General features: G+C 41.3%; 1 protein-coding gene across 1 annotated transcript in view; it reads right to left on the reverse strand.

Moving 5' to 3' along the window:
• Positions 1–1,123: 1,123 nt before the first annotated feature.
• The window catches only part of hdac1 (histone deacetylase 1), a 36,447-nt gene continuing 22,123 nt past the window's right edge, over positions 1,124–15,447 (reverse strand). Inside the window, exons 6-14 of the mRNA XM_063034734.1 lie at positions 15,144–15,285; positions 12,088–12,180; positions 11,781–11,889; positions 10,193–10,333; positions 6,877–6,985; positions 5,374–5,504; positions 3,854–4,000; positions 3,368–3,425; positions 1,124–1,811 (exon numbers count right to left, since the gene is read on the reverse strand). Of these exons, the coding sequence (XP_062890804.1) occupies positions 1,775–1,811; positions 3,368–3,425; positions 3,854–4,000; positions 5,374–5,504; positions 6,877–6,985; positions 10,193–10,333; positions 11,781–11,889; positions 12,088–12,180; positions 15,144–15,285 (967 nt within the window). The 3' untranslated portion in view covers positions 1,124–1,774. The remainder of the gene's footprint in view (positions 1,812–3,367; positions 3,426–3,853; positions 4,001–5,373; positions 5,505–6,876; positions 6,986–10,192; positions 10,334–11,780; positions 11,890–12,087; positions 12,181–15,143; positions 15,286–15,447) is intronic.

Below are 15,447 nucleotides of genomic sequence, written 5' to 3' on the forward strand. Positions count from 1 at the left end.
ATGAGTGACAATTGGACTGCTGTGGGCTTGTTCTTGCTGACAACATCCCATGCCACATCAATCTGCAGAACATGACCCTAAGGGACTTGGGTAGATTATGGTTTTTGTGACTGAGCAGCTGATAGCATATCACGAGTCCAGGTTATGCAACCACTGATGCCCCAGGTAGACAATCTCTATTGATCATGGCTGGGGTCACCTGTCTTTTAAAAGCCGTGGCAAACCATTTGCCAAGAACAAGCATGGTCATGGGAAGAGAAAAGAGTAAGAATAGCAGAAATTAACAAATTTCACGACTAGTGATATTAAACCCGATCCTGTAGGGGGAATTGCCCACAGGCAAAAGATTAAAGACAGATGGAAGACGATGTTCATACGACACAGCACGATGATGTTACTGCTTTGTCATTAAATGTGCCCTGTGCTGTGTGTGACTGTTGTTTGTGTTTTGCACCGTGTCCCTGGAGTAACTGTTTCATTTGGCTGTATTCATGTATGGATGGATGACGATTAAACTTGAACTAGACAGTGGCAGGAAGAGTTTTGCTATTACCATATTTCCCTAACTCTTGTGTTTACTTACTCAGCCCTGGGAACTGCTGACAATTATTTACTTGTTGAGATACAACGTGGATCAGGCCCTTGCAGCCACACCGCCCAACAACGCTGACCTAACCCTGGCCTAATCACAGGACATTTTACAATCAACAATTAACAATGGACACTGTACTGAAATACACCTTTTGAGTTTTTGATGGTTCTTTGTTGCCATTTGCGTGTGGCTGGAGGGGATGATCTGATGCTCATCTTTGAAAGGGTTGGTTCCATGGTTTTCTTTGTTTTGTGGCTGTCTCTGGGGAAGCTGAATCTCAGGGTTTGTATACTGCATACATACCTTTGATAATAGATGTACTTTGAATCTTACTAACCGGTAGGTCTTTGGACTGTGGGAGGAAACTGGAGCACCCAGAGGAAACCTACGCATTCCACAGGGTACAGACTACTCAGAGGACACCGGGGTTGAACTCTGACAGCCCGAGCTGTACTAACATCACCCTAACCACTACACGGTGTCACAGCCGCCCCCTAAAGATCCACTTCTAGAGAACAAGACAAGTCACAGTTTGACTGAATATTTTAATTAAGTTTTGGTCAAAAAAAGTCATGAAATAAACTTAATTCACAAGCAGCAAGATAAAAAACACACGCATCTGACCCATGTTTCAGTTGGGCAATAAGATACTATAAAGATTTTTAAAAGTGGAAAACATTTCCTTAAAGAGTCTAAGTATACAAGTCAACTGATTTTACCAGTTTATAATATATAAAAAAATTAATAGAACAGCCATCTCACACATGTGATTACTACTTTTAACATGAGAGGGTTACATGATTCTCAGTCTTTTCAGAAATACAAATGGTGCAATACGGGTAGTAAAAACGGAGGCCAAGTTGTCACCCACAACTTTACAGGTTTGAATGAAGAGTGCTTAGCAAAAATGTGCCCAGGCAAAGGAGTCAGAAAATGCTATTTGTTTACACTGAAAAATACAGGAAAGGGTTAACAATTCCTTAGTCAACTTCACTTAACAGCTTAACTTTTTTGTTTGGATCACAGATTAAACAACTTCCAAGGTCAAAACTGTGTTTACAAATAAATTACATGGTCCATTGTACGTTGTAAAAAAATAAGCATTTCTAGGGTCATCTAATAATGCTATGCTACAGTAACCATGCTGCAAGGGAAGTGAAGCCAATACGTTTCCATCTTGATTTATGCATTGCTTGGTTTTGTCTCTTCCACCTTAACTCTAGAGGGAAAAGCACATCCAAAGTTGGTGAATTGCACAAGATTCCACTAAAATAAATTTCATTCACACTGCTGTGGTCCAAGTTAGTTCCAGACTACTGGGAGGAAAAGCGTGCGGCCACAGTGGCTCTCCATTAATTATCTCCCCCCTCAATACCACCCAGGGCACACACACATGTAGAGGCCGTTGTCGTTGCCCCCTCTCTCCCTCCCACCTTCCCAAGAATTACATCTCAAAGCTCATATCACAGCCTGCCCCTTGTGATGGACAATCTAGAAATTGGTTCCCAGCGCAGTTACCTGCACAATTACAAATACAACAGGAGAATAATGCAGGGGTTCCTAACCCCTTGCTTAACGGTGTTGGTCCACGGCATAAAAAAAGACCGGGAGCCCCTGGTTTAATGTTTTAGACAAACTATGGTTCATTTAGGATGTACATACTGTTTGCAATTCCTTACAGTGTCGATAGTATTTAAACTTAATGCAATGCTGGAATAACTCTACAGTTAACTGTGTCCCACCAATCCAACTGGTCCAGGCTATTCAGATCTATCAGTGCATGCAAGTTCTGCAGCTGTAATCTACACACAAGGCAACACACAAGGGACTCAGCAGGTCAGCCAGCATCTACGGAAAGGAATAAACAGTATAAAGACCAAGAGCATATGAAGTGTCACGGATGTAGGTATGAAGAGATTGAACCAGGGGGATAAAACAGAGCCAAGATATGTAGACACAAGTTCAATAGGGCAGGAACAGGCAGAAACAACGGCTCCACCTGGAAAGGCAAGTTCATGGATCTTGGGTAGGAGGTATAAATGGGAGGTGCAGTGTAAGGGAACTATGAGGTTGGTGGCAGTGGATGGGAGATCCCCAGAGTTAATGTCAGTGATAATGGGGGAAGAGCTGTCGCCTGGCCACAGCAAGGTACAAGTCAGTCTGTCAGACTACTACGCCACCCCCCTTATCTGCGGGTTTGATGGTACGTTGAGAGTGGACAGCAGCGTTCATTATATTGGAGTGAGGTTTGAATTGGAGAGAGCAGTGGTAAAGTCGAGATGGTTGATGTCTTGATGGCAGTTAGCAATAAAATGATCCAGAAAGCCCTAGACCTGGTGCCACCACTACCACATACAGATGAAACGCTGGGCTGGAGGGGCTGAATACAAGGGATGGACACATTCTAAGCAGAGAGACAGGCTATACAAGAGATCATGAAGAGCAACATACGTAATTATTATAATATTCTAGATGGACAATGGCAAAGCATTAACAGGCACAGCAGATCCAAACAGCAAGGCAAGATGATGTACACATTAAGAGTCTTTCAATACACAAAGAACTGAACAGTCCCACATAAAGCAAACACCAGGCAGGCCATCACTCAGAAAAATGAAGCAGACACACAAAAATAACAAAATAATTCACAAGGCATTCAGAAAGGAAGACAGCAGAACAAAATAAGCCAGCGAAGGAACAAGGACAAGTTTGACAAATCTTTATTTCCGCCCTGTAAGAGTTTTGAATAACTTATACATGAATAGAACTCCATACCCTTTCGTTTCTAACTTCTCCGCAACACCATCTTTGGCTTTTTCTTCCTCTTTCCCATCTGGAAAATCAGATACCAATGTTGTTATTTAATCTGAATTACCAAATGTTTTTGTTCAGTCACAAATACACAAGACTCAGCTCAACTAATCAGGCCTGGGAACTGACATTACGTTCTCAGAGTAACAATTGCTCACTTTGCCACTGGATCAATGAGTAACCCGTTGCAATTTTAACCGAGGGGTAAGGGATGCTTACACAAGAAAACTCTTCCTGGGTCTACCTCAAGTGAAGACCTCAATATTTGTCTCACTATTTTGGCATAGCACTTAATATTTTTATATGCATTTTTATAATTTATAGTACGTTTTATGTATTGCACTGTACTGCTGCTGTAGAACAGACCTCATGACATGTCAGTGACAATAAAACTGTTTCTGACTGAAAAATACGTACACCATTAGTATTATTAACTATTTCATCACCAACCTGATTTTTTCTCTTCTTCCTTTTCTTCTTCTACTTTGGCACGCTTTAGCTTCTTGTAATTTGCAGCGTTACGCCGACCTCCCTCCCCTTCATCTTCAGAATCAGAGAACTCTTCATCACATGCTATTCTCTTATCAGAAGCACGGACTGTTGGGAAAGAAAACCACGGAATGGAAATGCAAAAATAATTGCTTTATTATGCAAATGCCATTGAGCAGGGTTTCCCAATCTGGGGTCCACAGACCCCTTGCTAAATGGTATTGGTCCATGGCATAAAACCACTGACCTTTCAGTTCCCCAAGAACCTTCTCCCTATAATAATGGCAATTCACACTTCATGACCCCTAAACAGCTGGAATTTCCACCTTACTGCTAGTATCTTCCACAATGAAGACTGATGCAAAACACTTCTTCAGTTTGTCCGCCATCCTTGTCCCCCATTACTATCTCTTCAGCTTTGTTTTCCAGTGGTCCGATATCCACTCACTCCTCTCTTTTACACCATGTATATGAAGAAACATTTTGGTATCCCCTTTAATATTATTGGCCAGCTTACTTTCGTATTCCATCTTTACCTGCTTAGTGACTTTTTTAGTCGCCTTCTGTGGGCTTCCCAATCCCCCAAGTTCCCACGACTTTTTGCTCTATTGTATGCCCTCTCTTGGGCTTTGACTTCTCATTAGCCACGGTTGTATCACTTTGCCTTTACCTCTTTGGGATTTATATATCCTGTGCCTTTCAAATTGCTTCCAGAAATTCCAGCCATTGCTGCTCTGCTATCACCCCTGCCAGTGTTCTTTTCCAATCAATTCTGGCCAACTCCTCTCTCATGCCTCTATAATTCCCTTTACTTCACTGTAATACTGATACATCTGACTGTAGGTTCTCCTTCTCAGTTTCAGGGCAAACTCGTTCATATTATGATCACTTGCCCCCAAGCGTTCTTTTATCTTGAGCTCTCTAATCAATTCCAGTTCATTGCACCAAATCCAGAATAGCTGATCCCCTAGTGAGTTCAACTACAAGCTGCTCTAAAAAGCCATCTCATAGGCATTCTAGAAATTCTTCCTCTTGGAATCCAGCACCAACCTGATTTCAATCTACCTGCATATTGAAATCCCCCATGACTATCGTAACTTTCCCCTTTGGGCATACATTTTCTATACCCTGTTGTAATTTGTAGACCACATCTTTACTACTGTTTAGGAGTCTATACACAACTTCCATCAGGGTCTTTTTACCCTTACAGTTCCTTAGCTCTTTTCCTTAGGTCACCTCAGGATCAGGATCCAACACCCCCTTGAACATGGACACAGGTCACATCAGGATCCAACACTCCCTTGAACATGGACACAGGTCACATCAGGATCCAACACCCCCTTGAACGTGGACACAGGTCACATCAGGCAACCTAAGCTTCAGCCACACACAATCTGCCATAATGTTGGGTAATGTCAGCAGAACTAATACTGAAGTATGCTATTTGCAATAAAAATTGTAAAGTAACAAACACAACTCACTAGAAATACGTTTGTCTGCATCTTCCTCCTCTTCATCTCCACTATCCTCTGGAAGAGCATCCTCAGGGATAGACTGCATTTGAACACCCGGTGCATGGGGCAGCATACGCAGGTTTTCAAACAAGCGCTGCCTATAGATTTACAACCAAGAATTATCATCCCATTAGACACAATGCCGATTGTTGTTTATCTTAAAAAAGGATGCAAAAATTCTAGATTTTAGATGTACACATTAGAGAAACTATCTGACCAAAATGTTCCCAGCCCTAAACTTACACGGGTTTGCATACGTTTGCTGTTTTATTTCTCTCACCATTAAAGGAGAATGATCAAAGAGCTCAAAGATACCTCTAAACCGCAAGGCAAGCCACACAGAAAAATAGTTTGACTCTCAGAGAAGAACAGCTTTGAGCGATGTTTCAACATGCACATATTATGGCATTGCAGAGGTATCCGAGCAAGAGAAAAGCTCACCTTGAGTTCAGATAACGTGAATCTATCGTATGAAGCTCAGCTCTTAAACTATTGTCACCCCATAGATCTGCACTGCTCTGAAATCTCAGTCCCATGGACAATACCTACTAGACTGCACACCCTCAGGTTTGTAAATGGCCTGTGCTCTTTGGGTACTGTCCAAACCCCAAACTTTCAAAAACTTTCTAAACCAGTGTCCTTGCACTGACAGTCACCTCCACTCCAAGACCACACCAGGACAGGTCCAAATTTACCTCGACTGCTTGGAATTCCATTACCCTTTGTGTATTCCTATGGACAAAACGCGAAACTCAAACTCATCAACTGTGGTAGTTCTTGTGTGGCTGCTTCACATTTTTCCTGGAATATGGGTGATAAGTGTCTAGTATCCAAAGACACTTAACAGGCATTACTTTTGAACTTCATTTTTTGCCTATTATGTTTTTCTGACCACCTCACCCACCAACCCTGCTATCAAGGAAACACTCTAAGGTCCTTTTGTTCCTCCACATTTCCCGAAATTCTTTCCTTGGTACTTTACAACCTAAGACACAGATTGTAAAGCAGGGAGATGCAATTACCAAACTGGATTCTCAAAGACAGTCCAGTGCTATCACTGCACGTAGGAATAGAGGCATTTTGCAAAACAGGTCACAAATGAACAGCTGAAATTTATGTATTTAATGACACAGCGTGGAGTAGGCTTTTCCACGGCTTCGAGCTATGCTGCCGCAGCATACGACAAACCCAGTTAAACCTAACCTAATCATGGGACAATTTACAATGACCAATTAACCTATCCAGTGGGTCTTTAGACTGCAGGAGGAAACCCAGTTATTGCACAGGGAGGACGTAGAGGCTCCTTACACAACTGTGCTGGAATTGGACCCTGGAACACCTCACACTGTAAAAGCGCTGTGCTAACCACACTACTGCGGCACCCATGGTAGAGAATACTCAACTGCTGAGCAAATTACCACATATCACATGACAACACAGCTCATATCATCGATGAATAAAACTACATACTTTATTTTCTCCAGATATTCATTGGTGTTCTGGTTTGTCATGTTGGAAGGACTGATGTGCAGCTTGAAGTCAGGTCCAAAATATTCAAAGTAATCATTGTATGGTAGTTCTGAAATACAAATCATCATGTTTAGTTCTCTGCCTGTCAAGGATAGCATTTGCCAGCACAGAATGCATAAAACTGTACCTTTTTCTATTTTTAAATCAGAATGTGCTCTCAAAATTCATTGCGTACAGCTCTTGAGAAAATAAATTGTGCCACTGAACAACTGGCCAGTCAATACCTTATTCCTGTCAGCAGCTGAATGAGAACACACTACTGAGGCAGCTTACAGACCTGTCCTTCACACTGTCAATGAAGAGATGTGACAGTGCATTGCTCCAGGTTCCAGCATCGGCAATCCACTGGAAGAACTCAGTAGGTCAAGCAGCACTGTCAACATTTTGTAGTGAAATTTTAACAATTTTGTTCCTCCTCTGACGCCACTCCAGCTGAGTTCCTCCTGCAGATTCTGTGTTGTACCATCTCATTCAATTTCAAAATGTTTTGTAATACCAGAATTTATTAATTCCAGGTGAATATTACCGTTTTAGGAATTCAATGAACAATAGAATGCTTCCTAAGAGGTGGCCATTCCCCTCAAGTCAGTGCAAGAACAAACTAGTCTGTTCCAATCCCTTGCCCAGTCACAACACTGCATTTCCTTTCAGAAAAGTATCCAGCTCCTTTGCAGATACAATTGACCCTCAACCCCAATATTGGTATTGCACTCCAGACCCTTACCATCCACTCTGTTGAAATGAATTTGCTGATATCAGTCTGTTCTTTTGACAACTGCATTCTTTCTCTAACCCTCCTGTTACTTCACCACTGGCAATAGTTTCTAATTACTCTCTCCATTTTGTTTCCGCCACTCCATTCAACACAAGCCCAGCCCAACTCATCCAATCTTTTCTCACAGGACCACCGGCCAGTGCCAAGTATTATTCAAGCAAAATCTCTCTGAACTGTTTCTAATGCACTAACATCCACTAACACATCCTTGAGGAGAATAATGTTGCACTCAAGACTCAGTCTCACTCAGGGGTCCCCAACCGTTTTTAAGCCATGGACCAATACCAGTAAGCATGGGGTCCATGGACTCTCACCAATGACTCGAATTACAACTTCCCAACCTTTATATTCAAATTCGCCCATAAATAGCTTTTCACATTTTCCCTGTGACTGTTATAAAGTTCTAATTCTAGTTTTTCAAAATAAGAGTTAAATTTTTTGCTTTCCAATCTAATATCTTTCCCAAAGTATGATGCCCAAGCTGAAACACAATACTCCAGTTGTGACTGAACCAGTCTAAATAAATATGCATCATGAATTTCTATGCTTTTATGCTATTTAAAAGGTAAGTTATCCAATATTTTATCAATGGCCCTGCCACCTTCAGCAATGCACACTGATGCCCAAATCCCTTTCAGAAGAGTGCCCTCTACACGGCCTTTTCTTAACTTCCTACCACACTTCCCCAACAAGAGGGAAGTACATTCTTAAATCTTCAACAACCAAATAACCATAAGACATGGGAGCAGAGGCTGTTCAGCCCAACAAATCTGCTCCACCATTTTCATCACGGCAGACCAATTTCCCTCTCAACCCTGTTCTCCTGCCTTCTCCTCTAATCTTTCACACCGTGACTAATCATGAACCTGTCAACCTCTGCCTTCAGTGACCTGGCCTCCACATCTGCCTGTAGCAACGAATTCCACCGATTCACCACCCGCTGGCTAAAGAAATTCCTCACTTCTGTCCTTAATGTATGTCCCCTATTTTGAGGCTGTGCCCTCTGGTCAAAGACCAGGAATTACCTGGATGAAGACACATCTGCATATTGCCATATATACCTTAAGAGCTGATTTTTTAAAAGAATTCAATTTCAGAGACCGTTAAAACATCTGCAGCAACTATAGTTGACCCTGAGGCTTAATGAAATGAAAGCTTAATTGGAGGTGGCAAATTCATGGCACGTACAAAAACCTTGTTGGCAAGGGTATGCAGTGCTGCCCCTCGATCCGTTAAACCCCATCCATATGATACACCACAGTCCTGTGGTCTGCTCTGCCTGCAAGTGCCTTGTAAATGTGACACTATCCTGTTGAGCCACTTTAAATTCCTGGATGTTCGTTTCAGAGGATCTGTCCTGGACCCAGCACTTAAGTGGCATTGTGAAGAAAGCACGGCAACGCCTCTACTTCCTTTGGAGCCCGCAAAGATTCATCATTATATCTAAAGTTTTGACAAACTTCTATAGATGTGTGGCAGAGTGTGTACTGACCTGCTGCATCACGGCCTGGTACAGAGGCATCAATGCCTTTGAACAGAACATCCTACAGAAGGCAGTGGGTTCAGCCCAGTACGTGAAAGGTAAAGCCCTCCCAGCCATTGAGCACGTCTACATGAAACACTGTCACAGAATAGCAACATCCAACATTAGAGATCCCCACCACCCCAGGACATGTTCTCTTTTCACTGCTGCCATCAGGTAGAAGGGCTCAGGATTCGCACCATCAAGATAAAGAGTTACTACCCCTCAACCTCTTGAATAAAAGGGGGAAGCTACACTCAACTTCTCTTGCCCCATCACCGAAATGTTCCTACAACCAATGATCTCACTTTAAGGACTCTATCTCATGCGCTCATTATTTAGTGCTATCATATTTACATTTGCAGTTTGTTGTTTTCTGAACTCTGGTTGATCTTACGCTGATCCTGTTATTGTTACTATTCTACAAACTTGTGTGTGCCTGCAGGAAAATTAATCTCAGGGTTGTGTATGGTGACATATATGTACTTTAATAATAAAATTTACTTTGAACCAACCCTATTGTATATCAGCCGTTCTGTATAAAAATATTACCATTCAAACTCCTCCTCTCTCCTTAAACCAATGTACTTGTTTTGGATACCACAACCATGGGAAGACTTATTGCCTACTTATTAAGCAGTATTACGTTTTTCTTATAATTTTATACGCTTATCAGATCATCTCTCAGCCTCCTTTACATCAGGGAAAACAAGTGCAGCCTATCCGATCAGTCCTGTAACCAAGGTCCTCCAATCCATGATATGCCCTGGTCAATCTCATCAACATCTGTCCCATGCAAACAATCTGTAACATCTATTAATTGGTTAACACATCAGTGACCAAACCAACCTAGTCACATCCACTTGCTCAGTTCATTCTTGACAATAACAGTCAGAAGGGAATATGGAGTTTGAGTACCACACTCATCCTGCAATTTGCCCCACGTCACACTAGCTTACCATTGGGAATCTCGGAATCTAAAGCTACAGAGGTCTCATATGTCCAGCACCGAGCCACATTGCGAATTGTATATCCACCACCTCCCAGCATTAATAAAGGCAAATTGAAGGTCTTGACAAATTCAACACACTTGGCATGCCCTGTTGAAAACAAACATAATTAGCATTGCTACAAAATCGAGTTCTTAGCAGCTTCGGAGATTTTCAATGCATGTGAGAAAATCCCAATCATTAACAGTCCCCAGGTTCAAATTGATCGTTGTTTGGTGTGATAGCACGTGTACAAACATTATAAACTTTGCACAATTACTTAAATGCTGGAAAAGGAAATTATTTGCGGGGGGCTGGTGTGGGAGAAAACTTCCAGTGTAAATTTCCAGTAACACTGAAGTTGCTTCCAGGATCACAAGAGATTCTGTAGATGTTGCATGTGCGTTGCATTCATGAATGCTGCCTTTTCTGGTTGCCCAATGGTCCATTCCTCTGGAGGTTAGAAGGCTGCAACATTGTTAACTTCAAAGAGAGCAGTATTTCAGATGTGGTTATACTATCCCCCTGAAGCCTTCTGAATGGGGGTGACATGGCAGCATGGTGCTTAGTACAATGCTTTACAGAACCAGCAACCCCACTGTTGCCTGTAAGGAGTTTTTGTGTTCTTCCCATGACCGCGTGGGTTTCCTCCGGGTGCTCTGGTTTCCTCCCACAGTTCAAAGACGTACCAGTTGGTAGGTTAATTGGTATTTGTAAATTGCCCGTGATTAGGCTAGGGTTAAATTGGGGGATTGCTTGGCAGAAAGGCCTACTCTACTCTGTACGTCAAGAAATAATTACGTCAAGAAAGATTACAGGAAAGGATGCATAATTGAGTTATTGCAGCCCCAATTCAGTGCACTTGCATTGAGAATAAATTTAAGATCAGTAGCAATTAAAACAATTTTTACTGCAAAAACCACTCTACAACCCAATTTAATGTGCTGCCTTTGAAGGGCAATTCCAATTGTACAGCAGGGCACTGGCAATATTGTGCAAACACATCCAACACCTCACAGTCTGTGCAGAGCGATGATGAAATAAGACATAACAACCTGTAGGACCTGCTCGACTTGCATTGCATTCTGTGTTGTGAGTTTATTATGTTTTCATGAGTGGGGGGCATGGTAAAAGCAAAGAGGATATTCGTGCTTTGTTCTGGGTAGTGTGCAAGCTGGGGCCTTTTGTTGACCGCCCAATTATGTAAGCTTATACTTTGGTGTGGTTAAGTTTCATCACTTCAAAACTGTCTGTTTGCTAATTGCCAATAAAGGGATTTGACTTTTGGATGCAATCATTTGTCGGAGAAGAGAGTGCATCATGCAGGTGTAACAAATCCATAGTGTCACTAGCATAGCAATTGTTTCGGTTTGGCCGCAACACAACATGTAGAGATAATGGTCCAGGCTCAGCTCAAGTACATGGGGAGGAAGGGTGCAAAATAAAACGTTTGTAACTCTCATAACCGCGTTCCTGATCTTCTACCCACAGCAAATTAAACATCAAGCATCACCCCAGCCCATGCATTCATATAAACATTAAAAACTGATTACAGTACCTTTAATAGTAAGGTTAAAACAACCCAGCCTATCTCCAGACAAAGAATCAGCACCACACTGCAAAGCAATGGCACTGGGCTGGTACATTTCCATCACCTTACATATAATCTAGCAAAAAAGAGAAATTCTTTTACAACAGTGAAATTCTATATGCACAAAGAAATATTTCACAAATAGCAGAAAACCAGAAGATATTCAAAACTTAATTCCCATACTTTAGACAAGCCCACACATATCTTTCTGGAAAGCACAATAGCTTTGGCAAACTGCATTTGTAATTTCACAATTACCAAAGAGAATACTCACAGGTTTGAAAATAGCTTCATAGGATTCATCGTCGATTCCGTCTCTCAGTGGGAAATTTACAGCATAATACTTCCCCTTGCCTGCACCGATGTCCTGCCCAGAAAATCTCAAATTAGCTTCATGCAAATACTTAATACAGAAACATTTTCTATAGATGTGCTATTCGAAAGTGTAAAATATTTAAAATTGTACTTTTTTGATCCAATCTAAAATGTGGGTAATATGACCAAATAGATTAAGTCTCCTGGTTTTATAGGAGACTAGATTAAGTAATATGTGTAAATACACATTACTTAATCTAGGCTCCTGTAAGACCAGAATTCTACAGCTTTCCATACAGATATTTTTAATTGCATATTTGATCTGTTAGCTTCAACCCCATTATTTACCAGCCATCTTCTCATGTTTTTCTTCACACTTAAGTGCCCTAGGAGTTAGCATTTCGGAAGACCTACCCTCTGAAATTACAAAGAAAGCACGGTAGCGCCTCTACTTCCTTAGGAGTTTATGAAGATTTGGCATGATATTTAAAACTTTGACAAATTTCTAATAGATGTGTTATGGAGAGTGTCAACTAGCTGCCTCACAGCCTGGTACAAAAACAGCAGTGCCCTTAAATGGAAAATCCTGCAAATAGTAGTGGATACAACCCAGTCCATTACAGGTAAAGTCCTCCCAACCACTGAGCACATCTACATGAAACATTGTCACAGGAAAGCAGCATCCATCATCAGGGATGCCACTAGCCATAACATGCTCTCTTCCCACTGCTGCCATCAGGAGGTAGAACGGGAGCCTCAGGACTCACACCACCAGGTTCAGGAACAGTTACCTCAACTATTAGGCTCTTGAACCAAAGGGGATAACTTCACTTGCCCCTTCATTGAAATGTTCCCACAACCTATGGATTCACTTTCCAGGACTCTTCATCACATATTCTTGATATTTATTGCTTATTTATTTATTATTATTATTTCTTCATTTTGTATTTGCAGAGTTTGTTGCCTTCTATTCTCTGGTTGAACACCCAAATTGGGCGGTCTTTCATTGATTTTGTTATAGTTACTATTCTATAGATTTGCTGAGCATGCCCTCAGGAAAGCGAACCTCAGGGGTCTATAAGGTGACATATGTACTTTGATGATAAAATTTACTTTGAATATTAAATTGCATCTATCAAGTGCTTGTCCACTGAACTAAGTTACTTGAAACTTCCCAAAAGCTTTGGCATTCCCTTTGCTAAATACTAGCCTCGTTATTTCTAGCAATCTATACACTCCATACATACCTCGTACTGATTCATGTCAACGCCCTTTCACCATTCCTGAATGAATCATTCCTTCAAATATCTCCATTAATCTCAAATCATGGATTCTAACAATTGATATCAGGCCACTTGACCTTTGTTACTGAATATTTGGAAAAAGTACCACACACACTCGCAAATTTCTACAGATGTACAGTGGAGAGCATTCTAACTGATTGCATCACCATCTGGTATGGCAGAGGTGGGTGGTGGCACAGCACAGAAGATGCAGAGAGTTGTAAACTTAGTCTGCTGCATCACGTGCACTAGCACCCACAGCATTCAGGACATCTTCAAGGATCAATTCCTCAAAAAGGCGGCATCCATCATTAATGACCCTCACCACCCAGGACGTGCCCTCTTCTCATTGCTACCATCACAGAGGTGGTACAGGAGCCTGATGACACACACTCAGCAATTCAGGAACAGTTTCTTCCCCTTTGCCATCTGATTTCTAAATGGACATTGAACCCATAAACACTACCTCACTACTTTTTTATTTCTATTTTTGCACTACTTATTTAATTTAATTATTTTATATATATTTACTGTAATTCACGTTTTTCTATTAGGTTTGCGTTGTACTGCTACCATAAACACAAAAAATTTCATGACATATGCCGGTGATATTAAACTTGATTCTGATACCAAACCTAACTAATCCTATCTATCAACACATGATGTATCACTTGCAAACACTAGAAACTTGAAATAAAAATCTAAATAAATAAATGGTGGGAATAGGTCAGGCTGCATCTGTGGAGACAGACACATAGCTAAAGGTACAAAATGTCATTGCCCAAAGTATCCATTCTTCCTTTCTCCACAAATGCTGCCTGACCTATTCCCACCATTCCAATTTCTGTCCATGAAACAGCTGGATGTTGACATTACAAGCAGCAAGCTGTTGCAGATAATTTGTTATCACACATATTGAGGTTCATTAATTTGTTTTACATCATCTAGTTATGCCTTCTATTTTGTTTGCATCCGAGCCCCCCTTCCGTTCCTCTACTATGCTTTCAACATTCTCTACAAGTTCAAGGCCACTTCTGATTTTTTGCGAGTGCTTTCCTGTGACCTCACTTATCCTGTGACGATGGTAAAAAGACAGTTTTCTCATTCACCTCAAGGTTTTTCATGACAAAGAAACAAATAATTGGCTTCCCTGACCTAAGGATCAGATTTAATACCACCAGCATGTGTTGTGAAAGGTGTTAACTTTATGGCAGCAGTATAATGAAATGCATGATAAATAAATATAGAGGAAAAAACAGTTACATTAAGTATATATATATATATGTCTATCAAATAACTAGGTTAAAATAAGTACTGCAATATAAGAGAAATATAAAGTAGTGAGGTAATGCTTATGCATTCAATGTCCATTCAGAAATCGGATGCCAAAGGGGAAGAAGCTGTTCCTGAATTGCTGAGTGCCTCTTCAGGCTTCTGTACTTCCTTCTTGATGGGTAACAATGAGAAGAGGGCATGTCCTGGGTGGTGGGGGTCTTTAATGATGGATCTCTCCTTGAACATGTCTTGGATACTGTGGAGGCCGGTACCCATCATAGAGCTGACATTAGCCGGAGATGGAATGTAAATCTCTGCCAAATCTCCTGCGCCCAGCACTTAACTGCAGGTATTCCAGTCCAGGTCGGGTGGGCAATACTGGGACATCACCGACACTTTAATATCTTGGATTTCTTGAAAGCCTGGCATATAAATGCACATTAGGAAATAAACTTACCCTGAGATCTCCTGTACCAGGGAAATATTCACCATATTTATGGAATGAAACAGTCATTACTCTATCGGTTGTATAAAAAGCTTCTTCAACACCATCACCATGGTGAATGTCAATATCGATGTACAGTACTCGCTGATGATACCTTGAAAAGCAGAAAATAATATTAAACTGAAGTGGTTTGAAAAAACTTTGCTCCCTAAAAGCTGGTCTGGTCTCACGAAGGCCCATTTGTACGGTATACACATAAAGCACAGGGGCCCATTCCCATTTTGCGCCAATTCTGGGCACAGGGCTTCATTCCTGA

This window comes from Mobula hypostoma, chromosome 28 (genome assembly GCF_963921235.1).
Source record: "Mobula hypostoma chromosome 28, sMobHyp1.1, whole genome shotgun sequence".
In the NCBI taxonomy this organism is placed as follows: domain Eukaryota; kingdom Metazoa; phylum Chordata; class Chondrichthyes; order Myliobatiformes; family Myliobatidae; genus Mobula; species Mobula hypostoma.